Source organism: Vanessa atalanta, chromosome 3 (genome assembly GCF_905147765.1).
Source record: "Vanessa atalanta chromosome 3, ilVanAtal1.2, whole genome shotgun sequence".
Classification (NCBI taxonomy): domain Eukaryota; kingdom Metazoa; phylum Arthropoda; class Insecta; order Lepidoptera; family Nymphalidae; genus Vanessa; species Vanessa atalanta.
This window is the reverse complement of record NC_061873.1, coordinates 13,780,480-13,801,847: the sequence shown is the minus strand read 5'-3', so window position 1 is coordinate 13,801,847 and position 21,368 is coordinate 13,780,480. Positions and strand designations below refer to the sequence as shown.

The 21,368-nt window shown below is 41.1% G+C and overlaps 3 protein-coding genes across 4 annotated transcripts; 1 reads left to right on the top strand and 2 right to left on the bottom strand.

The window, feature by feature from the left end:
• Window positions 1-1,699: 1,699 nt before the first annotated feature.
• LOC125076933 (conserved oligomeric Golgi complex subunit 4) lies at window positions 1,700-7,664 on the bottom strand. Its single transcript, XM_047688675.1, has 14 exons — window positions 7,505-7,664; window positions 7,174-7,371; window positions 6,500-6,602; window positions 6,039-6,171; window positions 5,590-5,710; window positions 5,291-5,479; window positions 5,054-5,218; window positions 4,836-4,960; window positions 4,433-4,546; window positions 3,811-4,018; window positions 3,472-3,736; window positions 3,225-3,388; window positions 1,898-2,097; window positions 1,700-1,812 (listed from the first exon to the last, which is right to left on the bottom strand). The coding sequence occupies exons 1-14, from the start codon at window positions 7,589-7,591 to the stop codon at window positions 1,770-1,772; spliced, it is 2,115 nt and encodes a 704-aa protein (XP_047544631.1). The 5' UTR covers window positions 7,592-7,664; the 3' UTR covers window positions 1,700-1,769.
• Window positions 7,665-8,047: 383 nt separating this feature from the next.
• LOC125077238 (kelch-like protein diablo) lies at window positions 8,048-15,136 on the top strand. Of its 2 annotated transcripts, XM_047689119.1 has the most exons (14): window positions 8,048-8,352; window positions 8,574-8,644; window positions 9,835-10,002; window positions 10,650-10,818; window positions 11,077-11,256; window positions 11,526-11,684; window positions 12,281-12,473; window positions 12,845-13,068; window positions 13,132-13,284; window positions 13,396-13,497; window positions 13,590-13,738; window positions 14,285-14,423; window positions 14,500-14,612; window positions 14,995-15,136. In XM_047689119.1, the coding sequence occupies exons 3-14, from the start codon at window positions 9,836-9,838 to the stop codon at window positions 15,017-15,019; spliced, it is 1,773 nt and encodes a 590-aa protein (XP_047545075.1). In that variant the 5' UTR covers window positions 8,048-8,352; window positions 8,574-8,644; window position 9,835; the 3' UTR covers window positions 15,020-15,136. The 2 variants fall into 2 exon arrangements, with proteins under 2 accessions (XP_047545075.1, XP_047545074.1); XM_047689118.1 differs by lacking the exons at window positions 8,048-8,352; window positions 8,574-8,644 and adding an exon at window positions 9,423-9,541.
• A 270-nt stretch (window positions 15,137-15,406) lies between these two features.
• Window positions 15,407-20,383, bottom strand: LOC125076931. The gene is made up of 10 exons (XM_047688669.1): window positions 20,133-20,383; window positions 19,887-19,990; window positions 19,732-19,803; window positions 18,369-18,518; window positions 18,062-18,260; window positions 17,479-17,649; window positions 17,252-17,412; window positions 16,934-17,154; window positions 16,383-16,608; window positions 15,407-15,637 (listed from the first exon to the last, which is right to left on the bottom strand). The coding sequence occupies exons 1-10, from the start codon at window positions 20,275-20,277 to the stop codon at window positions 15,407-15,409; spliced, it is 1,680 nt and encodes a 559-aa protein (XP_047544625.1). The 5' UTR covers window positions 20,278-20,383.
• Between the last annotated feature and the right edge of the window lie 985 nt (window positions 20,384-21,368).

The window sequence follows — 21,368 nt, the reverse complement described above, 5'->3', positions numbered from 1 at the left end:
AAGGGTTTGCATGGTTCCGCCATTTGCCCACGGGACCCTTAAATTCAAACAAGAAATGTACCTAATAATCTAAGATCATATATTATAACATATATTACTATTTTTAAATCATTGAGGCACATATATGCACAAATATTTTTACCACATACATTCTATACGATACGAATAAGATTTTACTATTGCAAGTTAAATGAACAACGATTTTTATGTACCTGTTTACAAGTATTTTAAGACATATATATATATACACCTATATATCGTTTTTTTTTAATGATAATATATCTTTGGAAAAATTGAGAAGTTTAATTATATTTGTTATAATAATATATTAATTACTACCATTATTGTTTTTTTTTAAATTAATTGTTAGTGTTTTTTTAATGTTTATAAATTTTCACTTTTGTATAAAGCATTTAAAAGTATATGTTTATTGTATTTATCATCAATTTGCTTATTTTAATAATGTTGACTTAACGTTTATTGTTTATTTAATCTTATGAATTACTTTTGTGTAATCCATTTACTTGATACGAACGACTAAATGCGAACAAAATTAAAATATGAAAAATAATAACAGGTCTTACAAATTTGCTGTAATTATACTTAGTATTTAATTTAACCTCGATTCATGTTAGTTTATTTTGTATATTTAATTTTGTTTACATTTGTGCAACGTCAAAAGAAATGGATGCTGTGTTCTTGTGTTGGAGTATGTTTTGTGTTAATATAATACTTTTTTATAATATATATTTTTTGCTTTATCGCTTCTGTAAGAACAAAATATAAATTCGTTTTTCATAAATTATGTTGTCCTGTTGAAATAACAAATAGTCAAGACAATTTTAAGGGCATTGGTGAGGATGCGTTCAGTGTGTCGCTCTTGTCGTTGGACGACTGTCGTTTCTGTTCGCATTGTTGACAATCATTGTCGTTCATTTATAAATGAAAGTTTATCAAATCGTCGTGTTACAGTGTCGAATAAATAAAAAAAGTATTAAGTATATATTATAAATTGACTTTAGTGTTTGTACTACGATTTTTATACTTAACTAAAAAGTTACGTTTATCTATCAGTAAAAAGAGTGAACATGCATATAACTGTATACTCTCTTTCGCAAATAACTTTAGTGTCATTTTTAAATTTTAACCCCCAATGTGCCTTAAGAAGTATAACTTTAAAATGCCGTAGTGTTAATCTTGAAAATAAACGACTCCGTTTACATTTTCAAGGTCAGGACGATTGTCGTGACGATTCAGCGTGAACGCGTCCTTAGGATTTAAGCTTTAAGGAACCCTCACTCGGATAGAAGCATACTTTTATTAATGAGTTTTTAATTTTTTTCCTATAAAATATTTAATGCTTTAGTTTGTAAGAATTTTGAGATCGCTATTAATAATTCCTCTTGAATTCTACAAATCAGGGTAACGTTATATCAGATTGTTATTTTCGTAAAATATTTGTATATTTAATATAAAACTAGACTCACGATTCACTTTCAATCGTATCGCAGTTATTGCAATGTTTACTGTAAAGCAAATACTTTTAATAAAATTTTCTATAAGAATATATTTACACAATGTTCACGTGCTATGTAATAAACACAAGTTATATATTTATGTTAAATAAATGATTACTACTACACTTTCTTTCGATTAACTGTCCTCCCTAACATACACTGTTTACGTATAAAAACACAAATTAATTATTGGGTTTTTATTGTTGATGATAAAGATTATTAATATATTACATACTTTGATAAAAAAATTAATTACAGTTTCAGGCGCTTGATGTCTTCTAGTTTGAAGTCCGTTCTGAAATATAAAATAAAGTAAATTTGAATAGAGGTTCGTATTCGAGACAACGAAAACGAGGGCGGCAGGTACGGGCGGCACGCACCGGCGCGCCAGCAGGTCGCGCGCGCGCGCCGGCGCCAGCGCGGCGGCGGGCAGCGCGTCGGGCGCGTGCGCGGCGCGCTCCACGGCCAGCACGGCGGCCGCGCCCGCCAGCTGCCCCGCGCGCTCGCGGCTCGCGCTCAGCGCGCCGCCCGCCCACACGGCCAGCCGCCGGCAGCGCCGCTCCGCGCACAGCGCGCCGCGCTGAGTTTGCGAAAGTAGTGAGTTAAGTAGATAGTGGCAGAAATCGTCGAGCGAGGAAATACTTATATACAGGCGGCCCAAATGTCGCGGATCAAACGAATCACGGTGATAGAGGAGGTGATTACCAACAAAGAATCTTTCTACAGCATGGTCGTAACTTAATTGCATAAAAAGTTTAATTTAATGAAATTATCAACTCATACTAATTGTTGTTCTTTTATTTCAGGACGGTTTTTTAATTACTACAAAATTTTTATTCAAATTTTCCTTTCTAACAAATTTGCTTCTTGACATGAAAAAAACCCCGCATATAACCAGAAGTAAAAGCCTGACACTAAAGTGTTATACCTCATTTAAATCAGCATTAAATCTGCAGGTTATTAAATACGGGATCAGTTTTTCGTAGTACATTTTTTTTCATAGGATGCTCTCAAAGTGAGTAGTAATTTTTTGTAATGTTCCAAAATTGATGAGAAAAAATGAATTGCTTTTTAAATTTGGTACCCAGAGCTGGAATATATTTTATTTTGTAATAATACATTATCTAGTCATAATTAAACACCTTTTGATTTGTTGTTTTTTATCAACTTTTTTCTGTATTAATGAAATTGTAAAAAATTGGAAGTTTATTTGAAAAAAACAAAAAATGATCATCACTTTTTATGCAATTAAGTTATGACCATGTTGTAGAAAGATTTTTTTTGTTGGAAATCACCTCCTCTGTCATCCTGATTCGTTTGATCCACGATATTTGGGCCAATCTGTATACGACTTTATAACAAAACTTTTTTTTACTTATTGTTTTAATTCACACACGCCATTTATATTTCTTGTCATTTAACCCGTTGTCTGCTGTACGTAACATAATAATGATTTTGTAACTGAGTTTTCGACGACGACCAAAACAGACGGTTTAATTTTTGATATAAAAGATCAGACGCATGTATAACTCTTGTTTGCTCATTTTTATAGTATACGAACAAACGATGAAATATATACGTTATGATACTCAATCGAAGAAGTCATGCTCCTCGTGCTCGTACCTTCATTAGCTGCGTTAGTCATGATCAGAATGAAGTAATGCAAAGTACTGATTGATATTCATCAATAATAGATATACAGTCTACCCTATCATAGTAATTTCGCAACATAGCATCTTCTGCTCGAGTCAGCAGCTCCCCCAGCACAGACGTCAGCAGCGTGTCCGCCGAGCGCGGCAGCTGCGCCCGCGCCGCCTCCGCCAGCACGTCCAGCGCCGCCGGCAGCGCGCCCGCCTCCTCCTCCAGATCCTCTGAAATGCGAGGGGTCAGCCGAGTTCACAGCGCCGAAAGTCTCGACGGGCTCGATCTACAACGCAGCGGCCCGGGTCCTCACCGATGTCGGTGTCGGGGTCGACGAGCGCGTCGGCCCAGTCGCTCAGCGCGGGCAGCAGCGCCGCCCGCAGCGCCGCCAGCGCCAGGTCGCGCGCGGCGCGGAACGTGCCGGCGGCCGCGCCCAGCCCCGCGGCGCACGAGCGCAGCTTGGCGCGCCCGCTCTGCACGTCGCCGCCCGAGCGCCACAGCGCCTCCGCCTCGAGGCACGCCTCCTCCGCCAGCCGCTCCGCCCACTCGGCGCCGTTCTCCGCCTCGTCGGTGAGCGCCTGCGGGCACGGCGCGCTGTAGGGGCGGCGGCGCGGGGCGCGGGGCGCGGGGCGCGGCGGCGGGCGACACTCACCAGGTAGAGCGCGCGCGGCGCGTCGTCGCGCGGCGGCTGGCGCGGGGCGTCGCGGCGGCGCGCGCGCGGCGGCGGCGGCAGCGGCAGCGGGTCGGCCGGCGGCGCGGCGAGGCGGCGGCGCAGCGCGACCCCGCAGCGCTCGAGCTGCGCGCCCGCCTCGTTGAGCACGGCGCACGCGCCGTCCGCGCTGCCCGTGGAGATGCCGCGCCTGCGCGGGGCGGTGGGGGAGGGTGTTTATTATAACGGACTTCTTTTCCCTTATAATTGACTTATGGCTTATTTAATTTAGCCACACTCACTAAATCTTTCAAATTAGTTTATTAAATATAAAAAAAATTAATTATATATATAATACCTGAGTCTAGCTGGAGTAATTCTCAATTATAGATTTATTCAAACAACCGTAACTAAAAGAATACATAAAGGACAAACAATAAGTTATTATTAACTAATATATAAAATAGACAGAAAAATTAACCGGTCTTTGCACCGTGCCGATCGAATGGTGCGAGACTAATTTCGAGGTAAAATTATTCGGCTTTTTTTTATAAATGAATTATAAAGTGAATCATCTATCGAGATGTTCGTCACTCATGGAGTTTACACGTCGAGTACATCTTACCTTATAACTTTCCTCGCGATGAAGAACACGTCGTCCACCAGACTCGAGGTGGTCGCTCCCGACTGCGCCGCCGACATCTTCAGCGCTTTGTTCACGCTTTCCTCTAAGAAGTATCTGTAAGGTCAATTCAAAATTATCCACGTGATATTCAATATTATTGAAGTGAAAACTTCTTAATAATAAAAATCGCTTCGTTACGTAACGCGTTACGTCTGTATAGTTTCCCTTACTCTTACGCAGACGGTAGCGTTTAGTTTCGGGCGTCCCGAGACCCGCATATATTTTTATATTATGATGATGATGATGAACCGATAAGAAACTTCAATAATATAATAAGCGGTTAAATTAGATGACTGCGTAAATTACAGTCATTTTTATTAAAAAAAAAAAGTTTTATTTTTACCGTTCCAGAGTCAAGTAGTGGCTTAAAACATCTTGAGCGACGCGCGTGATGTCGCACTCGGAAATAATCTTCTCTATAGCCGCCGAGCACGCTTCCTTGTCAGCCTCGTTCAGCGTCGTCATCAACTAGACACGGGCAAAATGATTTTTCAATTCATACAGATTCACGACTACACTCATTACAACAACGCAAATATGACATCTCTCGGAGAGGCGCACCTCGGGTCGTCTCCGAAGGAAGCCGAAGTAGAGCTGCAGCCGCGAGTGCGCCAGCGCCAGCTCGGCGAGCGCCGGCTCGGCCGCGCGCGGGTCGCCGTACTGCTCGCCGCTCGCGCGGGAGCTCGCCAGCATCTCGGAGCAGATCCGCCGGACGCCGCTGCAGACCTGCGGCGGCATGCGATCACACGGCTGTCGGAACACTCATCGCGGGGCGGGCGGCCCCCGGCGAGCGGTCACCTTGGGCTGCAGCACGCGCAGCGCGGCGGGCAGCAGCGCGTGCGCGCGCGGCGCGGCGTGCGCGGCCAGCGGCACCCGCGCGCGCTCCACGCCGGCCGCGCCCGCCTCCAGCGCGCGCGTCAGCGCCGCCGCGAACGCGCCCGCGCCGCCGCGCTCCACGGCGCCCGCGCGCCGCACGCACGCCTCCAGCTGGGGGGCACGCGTTGCACTTTTAAATAGTCCGTTCGCGTTAACTTCGTGGACGCGGGTCGTATTTGTGTCGCAATAATATTTATATTCTTATTATAAATACTGCCGACCTGTGTCGCCAGATACTTGGCGAGCAAGTCGACGCCCTCCTCCGCTCGGCCGATCTGCGGGAACAGCTTGAACAGCCGCTCGACTGCGGCGTCGTCGTCTCTTTTCGCGGCCTCCTCGAATCTAGTGATGAAATAAATATCAAATGTTTCCCATTCATATCGTAGAGATAGATGTAATTTCTTTGTTTATTTTTGGACATTTTTGAAACTAATGATAATTCGTAATCATTTATAATTCTTGCGATCGAATATCGAAAAGTTTGGATGGGATTTCCTATGTCCGCTAGTTGGATACGTTTCTTCGGCCGGTTATCGTGCTTAAGCTATTTCTGATCCGGTCAGATTTGTCTGTTCGGTTATGGGCATGACAGAATAGACAGTACACTTGTGCATCGAAACAGACTCGAGCAGTACAATATTGACGATGCCATAACGTGTGGGGCACGCACTTGCGCACGAGGTGGTCGCGCAGCGTGCGCGCGGCGGCGTCCATGTCGCGTCGCGGGTCGGGCGCCCCGCGCGCGCGCGCCGCCGCCACCGAGCCCGGCTCCATGCTGAGGAAGCGCGCCACGTGGCCCGCCGCTGGGGACACGCATTGCCTCATTACGTTTAAGATTCGGGAATGAGTAGTTCCTTGACTTGAAGATGCCTTAATATGTCTTTTCAGAAAATGCAAACCGACAGATTGTAACAAAAATATTTACATCATATATTAAAGCACTACTAGAGTTTTTATAAAGTGGAGATGTTAGATAATCATTTTATAGAAGCTGAGAGAATTGTCTAGTGTAGTAAATGACGAGGGTTGATTTTGCCGCCAGGCCAGCCTTATTTACAACTCTTCTTTACTCATATTCCACAACAATTTCTTTTCACATAAGAATTTACAGAAGATAATTTCTCTCCTAACCTGTTTCATAATCATGTGCCTTAATAGCCGTCTCTACACCAGCACTGCAAACTCTAAGATCTATCAGATCATGGACTCTTCTCTGACATTCTGCAACTCGGGACTGGAACATAAAATAACATCTTTACTAATATTATAACCGCAAAAGTAACTGTTGGTCTGTCATGCTTTCACAGCCAAACCATTGAACCAAATTTGAAGCAATTTTTTATGAACGATGCTTCAACCCCAAGGATGGATATAGATGACTTTATACCTAACACTAGATGACTAACCACTAAAACTCTAGCAAAGCTTTAAGGAATAAAGGATTATAAATATAAATTTATTATATCTACTATTACTACTGGTTGGTTTTTGAAACCAATAGATAGAGTTTGAAAGTGTTTAGTAAGTACTACAGCTACAGTACAGTACAGAGTACTCTACAGCATGAATTAAAAAAATAGTTACTAAGCTTGGTGATACATTTGCAATGTAAGATATAATAGTAAATATTTTTTACAAACACAATGTCTATGGCTTGTAGCAAGCACTTGCCAATATGTGGTCCAATTGCTTGATCAACTACCAATTATGATATAAGAATAATTTAAATAGATATCAATCAATACCTAGTTATTGTAACAACTCAGGCAGGATATATACACATGGAAAAAAAATATAAGATTTACCCTTGCAAGATCTAACTGTCGCACTTTAGCGCTGACATCTCTCGCCAGTGCCGCAGTTTTGTCCACCATATCAGCTGCGACCTGAGCGTCATTTTTTACTTCACCCAATTTGGTATATGCCTGACTTGCGGTGCGGAGGCGACCTTCGAGGGTACAGGAACGAGATAAGGCATTCGAAAGAGCTTCATCAACTTCGGCCTGAATTTGTTATAATATTATGTTAACAAAATAAACAAATGTTATTCAAATGATTTGATTTTAAATTTATCTCCAGTAAAAATAGTAAGGTCTAAAAAACTTTTTAATAAATTGCTAGTTTTTTATATGTTACCTCTTCTTTTTCGATTTCATTAAGAGCTTTTTGAAGGCCTTCTTCAGTGGAAACATCGTATTTTTCTAACAAAAGTGTCAACGACATTATTTATTTTTTAGTTTTATTTTAAAACAAAATTATAAACACATCACCAAGTTGATTAGTTTAAATGACAGATGACAATTTACTTCTGCACTATTGACAGATACAGAATGACAGCTGTTTATTTAAAGGCCAGCTGATCGACTACACAGCTGTTGAAAAAAATAAATCTAGTCAAATATTACTTGTTCAAGGAATAAGTCATTTCAAATATTGATTTTTAATTTTAATAAAGTAGAAGGTTTTAGTTAACAGATCATTCTACATTTTATATTGCAAAATAGTCCAGTTTCGCAATTGTCTTCTGCGTAATTGTACATTACATGTACAATTGTGTGGCAACACAATTCTTGACATATCAATGGAAAGTACGTTCTGAAGTTTCATTATTTTAACATTTTTCTAAAAAAAATAATATTGTATGAGTATAAAATCTATACATATTATTATTCTTAAAATTCAACATGTTGTTGTTTAATTTCTTATTGAAATTCAAGGCTGTTCAATAAAAAAAATATTCAAGATCATATTCATTTTACTTGTTAGTGAAAGAAAAGATTTGTTGAACGTCCCAAAAAAAGGACTCGAATATTGTACGATGTCTAAACTAATGTAACAACTAACAGTAAACATATAAATTTTTGTGATCAGAGAATCGATGCATAGTTAAGTGAGTCTTATTTTGACCTCAGGGCGCCTACGTTTAGTTTTGCGCTCCTTCGAGGACAATTTTGATTTTGTGTGGTGTACAAAAATCCTCAAAGGTAAGTCGGGGCAGGGAGCATTGACATTCGCATATATTACCGAGTAGTAACAGTATTGTTATTGTACATATTTATGAAAAGCGAAGTATTGTTCTCGTGTTCTTCAGTTTTGGAATATTACTAGCTTCGTTATTTTCGCTTCAGTGATAGTGATATAAAGGAAACCTGTTATATCTGAATGTGAAAGTTTTTTTGTTATTGATGCTGGGTGATGATTGTAGATTGACTCCGTGTGGGGCTGGGCTTCGCCCCCGCTGCGTTTGCAGCTGGGAAACGCGCGCGGACACAAGAGGTACATATATACATCATCTGTTTATACATCTGAATTCATACAACTGCATAAAATGTATGGGAAAGTGTAATTAGATGTCTTTGTATGTTATCCGTGAAGTGTTCTTACTACATAGTAAGGTTTCGTGTTTAATATGCGATGATCTTGTTTGCTATTTGTCATATGAATTAGTAGTTTAAACATTATTTTTACAAAACATTCAATGTTACTATATACCCAATGATAATATGTACAGACAACAATAATTTTACGCTACTTATGCTAGTTCTCTTAAAGTACATACATAGGAGCAATTGATTAGTTTCAATAATAGAGAATGAACATTAATTGACTAGTATAAAGTCATGTGTTTTAAGTTTATTTCCTTGTTCAGTTCACTGTAATAAGGAAATCTTGGCTTTACAATTCCAATATCAGCTTGTACAATGTCGTGTAAGATGTTGTTTTTCTCGATAATTTAATCGATTGTGTTTCAAAAATGATAACAATCATCTATGATTCATTATTTAGTCGTTAAAGATAGATACATTTATTTCTTTACAAATTATGAGTATGTGAAATAAAAAAAATACAAAAAAAAATTGAAAGCGAAAATGTGTTGTAATAAAATATACGATGTGGGTCATTCTGCCAGAACCTTATTGAATGCTGAACAATTGTTTATGTACATAATATTTCTGGAGATATAGTGTAATGTTTAATGTTTTTAATTAAATAAAATTTGGAACCTCAATGTTTTGTTCAAGCTGTTCTACATCATTTTCAGTTGTTAGTATGTGTGATCAACATTGTGCATCTGAATTTTAAATCAGTTTCTTGTAAATCAAAGACATCGAGTCCTAACGTGCATACAATCTTTTTTACGAAATATAGTATATTCATGAAAATTGCAATCAGGTAAATGATGATTTTAAATCATTTTATTTTAGACACCTGGTGACAAAACCAAGTTTAGTTAGTTTGGTTATTTAATATTTTTTACAGAACCAATGTTTCTGGTGACACTTTAGCATCAGATTTATGTCGATTTGGTTACTATGATGTAGTAAAAAAATTAAATGTATTTAGCTAGTATATAGACTAGTGAAAAGTCCCAATATGAAGCCATTTATTTCTATCTTTTATTAGGGAGAAAAACGATTCAAATAGCTCTAAATTTTGATACTATGTACATTTAAAATTTGTATTAGGATGGGGGAGGGCGGGTCCCCCGGCGGCGGCGGCAGTGGCGCGCGGCTGTCGCACACGTCGGAGAAGCACCCGCGCGCCATACTCGGGGAGCTGTCAGCGCTCCGTCGACACCGCGAGCTATGCGACGTCGTGCTCAATGTGGCCAATAGAAAACTATTCGCACACAGGTCCGTATTGTAGATAGTATTGAGCACTCGCTGCCCACTGAGCAACAGAAAAGTCGGGGATTGGACTTTAATCATGAAAAGGGTATTTCTTGTAATGTTATTAACATGTAAAAAGTTTTATTAAACATTTTTCAAATTATCGCATAGTATCGATACGAGCGTGGAGCATCACTACATTGTTCCATATCCGCATCATACTCGGCGTTCTGTTCCCGCGTTTTATTACTGCGAGGGCAATGAGTCTACTACAACGAAGGTTTTCGCTATCGTAGAGGAAACTTGTAATTGAATTTTATGTTACATTTTATTTTTTATCGTTGGCACGTCAAGGTCAATTTTTGTAACAACATTTAAATATTTTATGTTGAGTCGAGCCATTAGTAACTTAAATTTTTTGTTTCGTATAATTATATTATAATTGCGATATATTTTTTAATATTATCATTATATTTATTCAATATTATTTTTATAATAATAAATAATTGTAGATAATTGGTATGGGTGGATATCTAATAATGTTTTGTTTTTTTAGTAATGTTAAAATTTTGTACCAAACCCTGTTTGGTACAAAATTAGTCATTGAGTTATTAACTCTAAAAGCTATTGTATGTATTCGTAACTGTACGGTGCGTACTTGGTCTACCCAGGGTGATCCTGTCAGCATGCAGCCCGTACTTCCGCGCGATGTTCACGGGCGAGCTGGCGGAGTCCCGCGCCACGGAGGTCACCATCCGCGACGTGGACGAGCACGCCATGGAGCAGCTCGTGGAGTTCTGCTACACCGCACACATCGTCGTCGAGGAGAGCAATGTGCAGGTGACGATGCCGAAATACCTCTATAACTATACGTGCACTTTTGAATTGTCAGTTTACAAGCCCGTTACAATTCAACCTACCGTCTTTTTGCCCACCCATCGCGTTAGAATAAAGATTCTACTGAAGAACACATCTTAATTCCATTCCATTATCCAACGACGCCATGATCGTTTATCATCAATTAAATCTCGTACGGAATAAACTCGAAACGTATTAATTACTACAATAACTACATAAGGTGTCGCGTGCCCCCCCCAGGCGCTGCTGCCGGCGGCGTGCCTGCTGCAGCTGCAGGAGATCCAGGACGTGTGCTGCGAGTTCCTGAAGCGACAGCTGGACTGCTCCAACTGCCTCGGCATCCGCGCCTTCGCCGACACGCACTCGTGCCGCGAGCTGCTGCGCATCGCCGACAAGTTCACGCAGCAGAACTTTCCCGAGGTGCGTACAGTCCTATGACGGTCATGAAGATATTCTATATATATATTATATTATATAGGGAACCTTTTTTTTGAATGAATATCACTAAGAATTTTAGTTGTAGCGTCGCCAACCATACGAACCGAGATGTCATGTCCACATGGGGACGCTGGTGTACTCGATCTAAAACCGGAACACGTCAGGGCAAAGTTTCGGCCACCCTTAGGGGGTCCTTAGTATTTTTTAAGAAGATAATTGTTGTGCTACTGAAATTGTTACGCGTACGCCAGGTGATGGAGAGCGAGGAGTTCCTGCTGCTGCCGGCGGCGCAGCTCATCGACATCGTGTCGTCGGACGAGCTCAACGTGCGCTCCGAGGAGCAGACGTTCCAGGCCGTCATGTCGTGGGTCAAGTACAACGTCGCCGAGCGGCGCCAGCACCTCGCGCAGGTATGCGGCCTCTGTGCTCATTGTTGTTCCTTTACATTGGCCGTTTGAATCGTTAAGCGTTTGTGTGCTAAAGGATATTACAACACTAATGACTTTTTAGTTCACTGCACACCTTGGGAATGAATTGATCGCCTCTGTTCAGGCTGTTTCAAATAACTAAGATATAATTATTATTGTACATGCAAAATAGTAAAAAAAAAAAAAATATCCCGCTGAGTTTCTTTCGCCGGTTCTTCTCAGGTCCGAGGTGCTAAATTCCGAACCGGTGGTAGATTTTTGACAATCAATAAGCAAGTGTAAACACTTCTATATTGAATAAAGATTTTTGACTTTGACTTTGTTTGGAAATATAAATATCGAGCTGACTTTTATGATCGACCGCCACTAATATTCTGGGAAAACCTTACTGGGTATATTTTTGCTGGTGGTTTATTTCTCATTGACTCACAGGTTGATGCGACCTTAAGCGCCTTTAACCTCAATGGTATTGATGTTGATGATGGTTTCCTTTTCACCTTTATTAATCCAGAGTAATTGAGTAACGAAGGTTTAAAGGCTCGAAGGCTAATTAGCTTAAAGTTATTTATTGTTTTCAGGTGCTGCAGCACGTGCGCCTGCCACTGTTAAGTCCCAAGTTCCTGGTGGGGACGGTTTCGTCCGAGCTACTGATCCGCTCCGATGACGCCTGTCGAGACCTTTTAGACGAGGCTAAGAACTACCTGCTGCTGCCACAGGAGCGACCGCTCATGCAGGGCCCACGTACGAGGCCGAGGAAGCCCACGAGAAGAGGTAGGCTCGTAGCCGTGATACTATTTTTTATTTTCTACTAAAATACATTACAATTAGAATGCGAGGTCATTTAAAAGTGTAGGGTACATTTTACGTGCTTAATTTATATTTTATCATATAATCCGATATGAAATATTAGATGTGTTCCCGTCTGTGGCCTATCTATTGCATAATGCATATCAATAAAGGCGCCCTCGATAACGCGTGAGGCCCGGGCCCCGCGCACACGCGCGCCGCGTTGTGCTGAATGCTGCTGACAGACACGCGAAAGTGCACGTAATAGTTATCGAAGCAGAACAACTTAATCCGCCTTCTCGTTTGGTGCAAGTCGATATATCGGAGTATGTTGTGAGCTCGCCTCGGTGTGGCAGGGGAGGTGCTGTTCGCGGTGGGCGGCTGGTGCTCCGGCGACGCCATCGCGTCCGTGGAGCGCTTCGACCCGCAGAGCGCGGAGTGGAAGATGGTGGCGCCCATGTCCAAGCGGCGCTGCGGCGTGGGCGTGGCCGTGCTGCACGACCTGCTCTACGCCGTGGGGGGGCACGACGGCCAGAGCTACCTCAACAGCATCGAGCGGTACGACCCGCAGACCAACCAGGTAGGAGGGGGCCGGGCGAGTGTGCGAGCGAGTGCGAGCGAGTGCTAACGCGTGTGCCCGCAGTGGTGCGGCGCGGTGGCGCCCACGTCGTCGTGCCGCACGTCGGTGGGCGTGGCCGTGCTGGACGGCGCGCTGTACGCCGTGGGCGGCCAGGACGGCGTGCAGTGCCTCAACCACGTCGAGCGGTACGACCCCAAGGAGAACCGCTGGACCAAGGTCGGACCTTCCTTCCATGATCCTAAGAATCGTATGCTTTTGACACGTTTGAGAGGAAACGTTTCGATTCCTCGCGAATTTAAATCGTTACTGGTCCGGTTGGGTCCACAGGTGGCCGCGATGACGACGCGGAGGCTGGGCGTGGCCGTGGCGGTGCTGGGGGGTCACCTGTACGCGGTCGGCGGCTCCGACGGACAGTCGCCTCTCAACACCGTACGTACCGCATACGAGAGTAGATTGATATGTTATTTTATACATTTATCGAACGAGTCAGAGCGGAGCCACTAACGCGGCGGGCGTCGCAGGTGGAGCGCTACGACCCGCGCGCCAACAAGTGGTCGGGCGTGGCGCCCATGTCGACGCGCCGCAAGCACCTGGGCTGCGCCGTGTTCGACGGGCAGATCTACGCCGTGGGGGGGCGCGACGACTGCACCGAGCTCTCCTCGGCCGAGCGGTACGTCTGCTCTTACATTCGATTCGCCGACGGCGTGCAGCCCAAACTCCCGTGGGACTGTCACGTGGAGTCCTCGTTCGGGATACGATTTAGTCGCCTGGCGGAATTTAGTACCCTATGTGTACTTCCAGTCCGCTCTGCGACTAGCTCGTTTAAAATGTAGATACGATTAACGTACATATTATATATAGCCGAGATGGCCCAGTGGTTAGAACGCGTGCATCTTAACCGATGATTTCGGGTTCAAACCCAGGCAAGCACCACTGAATTTTCATGTGCTTAATTTGTGTTTATAATTCATCTTGTGCTCGGCGGTGAAGGAAAACATCGTGAGGAAACCTGCATGTGTCTAATTTCAATGAAATTCTGCCACATGTGTATTCCGCCAACCCGCATTGGAGCAGCGTGGTGGAATATGCTCTAAACCTTCTCCTCAAAGGGAGAGGAGGCCTTTAGCCCAGCAGTGGGAAAATTTACAGGCTGCTAATGCATGCTAATGTAATGCAAATACATATTACATAACTCGGATTCGCTCTCTGCCGACAGGTACGAGCCAGCGACGGACTCGTGGTCGCCGGTGGTGGCGATGACGTCGCGACGGAGCGGCGTGGGGCTGGCGGTGGTCAACGGTCAGCTATACGCGGTGGGCGGCTTCGACGGAACCGCATATCTCAAGTCTATCGAAGTCAGTTCCACGTTCATTGTGATTTCGTGCTCGGTCACCATACGACATCGCCCTTGACGTCCCGTGCGCTCCGCAGGTGTTCGACCCGGAGTCGAACCAGTGGCGCCTGTGCGGCGCCATGAACTACCGACGACTGGGCGGCGGCGTGGGCGTCATGCGCGCGCCGCACCACGACAACCACTACATCTGGTAACTCACCACCTGAACCCCCGCACCACCTCCGATCCCCATACCATTTCATCACTTATTATACTGCTAAACGACGACTTAGTGTTGTGATATTCTGGCTTGAAGTGTAAAGTGTGACCAACATCTTTGTCCCCAAAGTTTATGGCGCATTAACGATGTCAGCAATGGTTAATATTTCTTACTTAATATAAGTGCCAATATCCGTGGGCGGCGGTGACCTCATACTATCAGGTGGCCAATTTGCCAGTCCGCCTATCTATCTGATGTATTACAAAAATAAACATATTAACAAAAAATAAAACTTAAGGTCACGTTTCTGGGATATTTTTCATATTAATTGTGATAATGTATCGATTAAAATTATAATTGAATTTTGTTTCAGGAATCGAAAAGACTCGGTGGTCTGAACGCCGCCGTACACTCAACTCCTATCAGGTTAAGTCTCTCTAAGTATCGTGTATTTTATTGTTATAACTATATATTAATTGACTATTTATAAATAAATGAAAATACAAATTTTAGAATATACATATGGATTTTATTTATCTATATAAATATAGTTGTAAGGATACTTAATGTAAAACAATTTTAATGTCATGAGTTTAAATATGTTGTATGAAGTGATAAAAATTACTTAACATTCGGTGATTTTGTAAGAAGTATCAACTACTTATGTTAAGTTGTAATAAATGTTTAATTTTTTAATCAAATGATTTCTAATTTTACACAAACGAAATAAATAATTTTTCAATGCGTTTTAATTTTATATTTCTAACTATCTAATATAAAGTTATCTAAGCAGTTGTCGGTGGCGGAGAAGTTGCTTTATCAACATGCGTGTCGTCCTCCTCCCCCTCGTCCTCCCCATCTCCTTCCAGTTCCCCATCGCCTTCTCCTTCCACGTCACCGTCTCCCTCCCCCTCCCCGTCTGCGGATCCGGCTTCACCATTCCCTTCTTCGATATTATCGTTTGTTGTGTCGCCGACGCTCTCGTCCATTGTTTCGTCTTTAGTGTCGTGGCGCTTCTGAAATAAGTTTAGCGATATTGTTATGGCTAGTTTCCAACTTCTGATATTGACAAATACAATCATAATTCAGTTACCCAAGAACTATATCCCTTTTTAAATTATGCTGTCTTACTATTTAATATTAATATTTTTTAATTATGCTTTATCTTACCTGCCTTGCTGACGTATAACAATTCCTTCTACGATCAATTAGCTAATTGCTAAATAAAAACATAGCTAGCTAGCTATCAAATAATGCTAATGCTAATAAAGAAATTGTCACTATTAAGGCCAATTATGTGATGTTATTCCGCCAGAGAAGAATTGGACCACAGCTGACCTTACTTAGAATTTTCCCACCATATACTCACGAGCTGACTAAGGATTTTTTATTAGTGCACGTGCCTTATTTACTCGTACAGTAACGAGGAACCAATTCAACAACTAACACAGTCAATTAAGTCAGGCAGATGGACGATCGTGCAATTTATAAATACGCCGAGGCTACATAAATGGGGTATGATCAGGGGCCGTGGGGTCTGATTCAGTAGAAATAATAAACGGATGATGGTTAAAAGTACATGACATCCTTAACTTTTTAAATAATTCATTCTAATCAATTCTTTGCGTGCTTTTAAAAATAAACTATTCAAAGTTTATCATCGTATTTATAGATCCTGTTTTGTTGTAAAATGGATATCCCAATAAGTAATTATTAGCAAATTATAATATAATAATTGATGATTAAAAACACTCTTAAGACCTTCTTCTTCTTTTTGGACTTCGGTTTCGGCTTGTGCTCTGGTTCGCTGTATCCCGGTGGAAAGAATCTTTCACATTCCTCAGCTCCTACTACAGTATCCTCGCTAACATGCAACGGTCCCAGAGTCATCAGTTCTTCTGGTGGACCTTCTGGAGGAATATCTTTAGGGTCCGCCAAAGCTGGCTCCGCTACGCCGACGGCTATCATTAGGACTATTGTCTCGGAACTGGGAACATTAAAATTATAACTTGTAGCATGTCTTTTGCTGATAGGGATATTTTCTGCTAGTGGCTTAGTCCACATAATCTAGGGCTTTATGGGAGATCTATGCTATGGTTTTCTGTGTTCCGGTTTTAAGAGCGAGTGAACCAGTTATAGGCAAGAAAAAAGGACATAGCATCCCATTGTTGAGCATATTGGCGGTGTACGAAGTGGCTTATACTGCTCGACTGAATTTAACTTAGCAGATATTTTATAATTAAAAAAAATGTTTTGCTTGTGACGTGTTTCATTAAAGTCATGCATTATTTATTATTATAATGAGAACTTACTAATCTTTTTCCACCCTATCTTCGTATTTTTCGACGGTCTTACAGAGCAACTTGGGTTCGTCTACATTCGCATCAGTGAAAAATCCGTAGCGAAGAAGTCTGTTTGTTAACTTCGCCGTAGATGCCATAGTTAAAACTGCTCTGCGCTGCCATGCTCCGAATATCATTGCGATATGCGGTGGATCCGGCGATGTAGGGGGCTCCACGAGACCACCTACCAACTGGGAGGCAACTCATTTAAAAATATTGAATTGTAACCACGATGACCATTGCGTAAAATTCAAGAGTTAAAAAGAATCAATTAAAATAAACAATCACCTTCGGGAATAATAAATCGAGTATGGAAGCCCGCTGGTGTCGGTCTGCGGGCACAAATAAGCCCGGAATACCATTAGCTTTCAATTCCTCTGACGGAAGCTTCTTTGCTTGTTCATCATCCATTTCCAAACCGTCTCCAAAAAGGGTTCGACGGGCTATTTCTGGAAACATTTTGTGTCATTAACAAATTTATTTTGATGATATTTTTCCCTTTCCAATTTCCTTACCAATTATATTTCCTTCTCTATCTGGCAATTTTTTTAACAGCAAGGCCAGTGACGGTCTCTCAATAAGTGACGATACGGCCTCTGGGTTTTCGAACTCTGGGTCTTCCATTGCGAGTATTCTTGCTCCATGCTTGCCGAGTACAAGTGGGCATTTATCCGCGACCAGAACACCTGATTTTTTATTTATACTTTTAATAATAACTTAATAAGTGTCTAAAATCTATATTAAGTAATAATAAGTGAGGTGATTCTACGTGATGGTACTTAGACGGGCCTGTAAAAAGTCTTGAAAGCCAGTCTGGGTAGGTATCACTTGTTTATCATATATTCTACGGTCAAACAGCAATATTTGGGCATTGGTACTGGCGTAGGGTCATAACATTATAGTTAGGAGTAAGGAAGTTAGGATGTAAAGAATGGTAGATAATTCTGACAATGCCAATGTCTACGGACGGTGGTGACCATGTGTACCATCAGTTGGCACATTATTTCCATCCGCCTGTGAAATAGTTAATGAAAAAACAATCAAGTGTATTTTTAAACTATAGTATGTTTTTACAACATTACTCAAAAAAATTCGTACCGTAAGGTTCTAAGGCATCAGAGACTTTCCTAAGGTTTTTCTGTGCATGGGGCATCATGAGTGCGGGACAAACGTCTGTAAAATGTATCTCAAGACGCTTAGCTCTCGACTCCCGCCTCAAATTACGCGCTGTCTCGGCTGCGACAGCTTCTTTTTCCCGACGTTGTTGATTTAGCTTTTCTTGAGCTACTGCCAGCTCCTGTTAAAATAGCAAACATATGAACGCAGAATCTAGAAAATACATCAAATAAAATAATCTTATTCAAATTGTGCTTGGTCCATTAGGAGAATTAAAAGTAATTCTCACCTGTTCAGGTGGCGTAAGTTCGTGAGGTGCTCGCTTGGGTCGTTCACGTTCTCCTTTCTTCACCAACTCCTCGTTTTGGAGCTCCTCAACTATAGTGCGAGCTAAGCGTGGAGCGTCGGCACCAAAGACAACGTTAATCAATTGGCCTCCCTGGAAGCGAAAACAAATATTGTAAGTTGTATGAAAAGTTGATAGGCTATTTTCTACAATAGATTTAATAAGAGGGGTTTGATTGTATCAAAGGTGTCAAAAACTTCAACCGTGGACTTTTAGTATGTAGCAATATTATAGGTATATATGTACAATGTACATGGATCTTATGGTCATCATTTTTTTGGACATCTTTCAAGTACCAGGTCCACTGCGTTTTTTTTTTATATATTACCGTTTAAAGGGTGAGTGGACCAATGTCAATTACAGTCACAAAAAATTAGCATGAATATTGACGGTATTAGAAGCGATTTAAACTTGCCTGTGTTCATGGTCGAAGTTAAACGCTTCCGTAGAAGACGTGTAATTTCTATTCTGATAGTTTCATAATTATGAAAATGATTAAGACATAAAATAATTATTTATTAAAAGTATAATTAATAATATTTTGAGATTACAGAAATAGTTGGGGTAGGCAAAATTAACTTGTCATTTTTGTTATTTATACGAGCTAGTTTGATCGATATCGTCTACACCCGTGCCATTCCACCGAACTACACGCATTCACATGTTCTACATACATACATGTGCAAATAACGCTTTTGAACGATATCATGACGTTGATTTATAATCCTTATTTGTGTAAATATAACGTTGAATTTCCTTAAGCAATTAACTGATAAATACTGTGGAAGCAAAAGTTTCAGGGTAATTTTAAAATGCTAATAGTTTTACTTTCAAGGTTTGAGCAAGTTTATTGCATTGTCGTTTTAGCTTTTAAGTGTAACTTTTATTGTGTTTATTCTGTTACAGAATAGGTTTGGATGTAATATTTGGAATAACAGTCTAGACTAGACTATTGCTTAGCCAAAACTACTAAATACTTTTTAGGAACTATACATGGCATAAAGTTATTGAATTCTTTTCTAGAAAACATAAAAGAAATAAAGTCAATTCTGTATTAAAGAAATCAGTTAAAAACTCTTACCTTATTTTAAGTTATAGTATAAGTGTCTAAATATTTGTATTTAAATTATATTAGGTATGCATCAGCTACCCTGATTATGTTTTTTAAAGTCTTTCGCAAATTGTCTTGTCTGGAAGAGATGGCTAATTAGCCACAAGTACAACACATGAATTATTTTTTTAGACTTAATTTTTTTTCTGTATTATATGTTTGTGGTTGAATTGTGATACAAAATTTTTGACTTACCGCAAGAAACATCCAAGTTGGCTCACTACGGTTTCTGAATCTTTTTAAACATGTTATGGTATCCGCTTTTGCCTGTACCAAAAAATGCTATCAGTATTTTTCCAGTTCTTTTATAATACACCAAGTTTAGACAAATGTACATGTTTGTTACTTACTACTGCTAAATGTAGATTGTCACCACCAATCTCCACCTTGATCTTCTTCAGGTTCCCCACCATGCCGATGCACGGTCCACACCATTCAGTGAAAACATCTACCACTAAAAATTTACACATTCCATATTTACCAATTAGCTGAAATTTATCACCAGTTATAATTATTCATTAATTAGATCTGTGAGTTTTTTCCTCTCAAATCCTTAACTCTAGGTTAAGGTCTTAGAAACAAGTGTATGATCTTACCAAGTAAACCGTCTCGGAGTATAAACTTGTTCCATTCATCGTCAGTGTTCAGCTCGGCCTGCAACTGCACCTGCGCCGCTTTCTTGCCTGCACCGGCCGCGGCGGCGGCGGCGGCAGCGTTCGCGACCGCGCTCGTTATAGACATGCCACCGAGTGCCGTACACGTGTGGGAATGGCGACGGTGTCGGTAGAGGTGGCATTGCAAAATGGGATTTAGATTTTTAGAGATTTTTATTGGGAATTGGGGTTGTTTTGGATATAGGATCTTTGCAAATTGAAAAAAAAAAGCGTTATTCGTTTAACTTATTAGATCTCAAAACAAGGTCAGTTTTTTATGATTTGTGTGAGGGAATTTTGAAAAGGGCATGGCTATTACCTGATTTACAGTAAGGCTTACTACCGAAAGGCAATGAATGACAGTATTACCTTAGGTAGGCCCGTGAGCATCTATCATGGTAAAGCAAAACTGTCATTGGGATCCCGTTGATTTCCCACTATGCTAGAGTTTTTGACCAAAAGCCATTTAGGTTATTTACTAGGAATACAATTACTAAAAAGTAATAAAATTGTCTACGTTTAAATCTCATCGTCTTTGATTACTGGCTATATATTTGTCAGTAGGCCTAGAAGGCTATGGTTGGGGAGGCTTAATGCCAGAGGTTTTTCCAGTAATAATTTATTGGACGAATCTATCATTTTTATTTTCTCTTGAAATTTTAATTGTAACTTTGGTGCCTCTTCTTCTGACAGACACTTCCGGCGCTTGTCGTAGGATATAAATGACAAAATTATTAAAAAGAGAGCGAACCAACATATTGCTTGCTAGAAAAGGAGTGATTTGGACCAGGAACAAGGATAGGGTCAGATAAGGACACGGCACTCGATGAATGTTCCAGAACTGAACTCATGCATATCATATCACTAACCCTTTTTAGTTTCTCATTCATGACCATCATCTTTCTTTCTCAATTTAGTCTTATTTTTACGTTATTTCTGTCACCTTCATAGCTCTACAGTCGCATGACTGGTAATCCTACTTCGCTAAAGCTCAACGTTCTTTTTATGGGCTTCCATCTATTACATATTTTATTTGATCAATGTTTGAGATGTAAGGTCTAACTTAGAAAATATTATTAATATTTTAAAAACATAAACATAAGAGATTGAACAAAAAGGATATACAAAATGTCAGAAGCGTTTTATGTTCGAACGTTACATGTAGAAACGTCTAGTGTA

Excerpts from the sequence above, each read along its gene's own strand:
- LOC125076933 (XM_047688675.1), bottom strand. The coding sequence starts at position 7,591 with ATGTCGTTGACACTTTTGTTAGAAAAATACGATGTTTCCACTGAAGAA. Across the intron at positions 7,372-7,504 it reads ATGAAATCGAAAAAGAAGAG|GCCGAAGTTGATGAAGCTCT; the intron begins GTAACATATAAA and ends TAACAAATTCAG. Across the intron at positions 1,813-1,897 it reads CGCGACCTGCTGGCGCGCCG|AACGGACTTCAAACTAGAAG; the intron begins GTGCGTGCCGCC and ends TTTATATTTCAG.
- LOC125076931 (XM_047688669.1), bottom strand. The coding sequence starts at position 20,277 with ATGTCTATAACGAGCGCGGTCGCGAACGCTGCCGCCGCCGCCGCCGCG. Across the intron at positions 19,804-19,886 it reads ACAATCTACATTTAGCAGTA|GCAAAAGCGGATACCATAAC; the intron begins GTAAGTAACAAA and ends TTTTTGGTACAG. Across the intron at positions 16,609-16,933 it reads GATAGGGTGGAAAAAGATTA|TTCCGAGACAATAGTCCTAA; the intron begins GTAAGTTCTCAT and ends TAATGTTCCCAG.
- LOC125077238 (XM_047689118.1), top strand. Across the intron at positions 13,069-13,131 it reads ACGACCCGCAGACCAACCAG|TGGTGCGGCGCGGTGGCGCC; the intron begins GTAGGAGGGGGC and ends GTGTGCCCGCAG. Across the intron at positions 13,739-14,284 it reads GAGCTCTCCTCGGCCGAGCG|GTACGAGCCAGCGACGGACT; the intron begins GTACGTCTGCTC and ends CTCTGCCGACAG.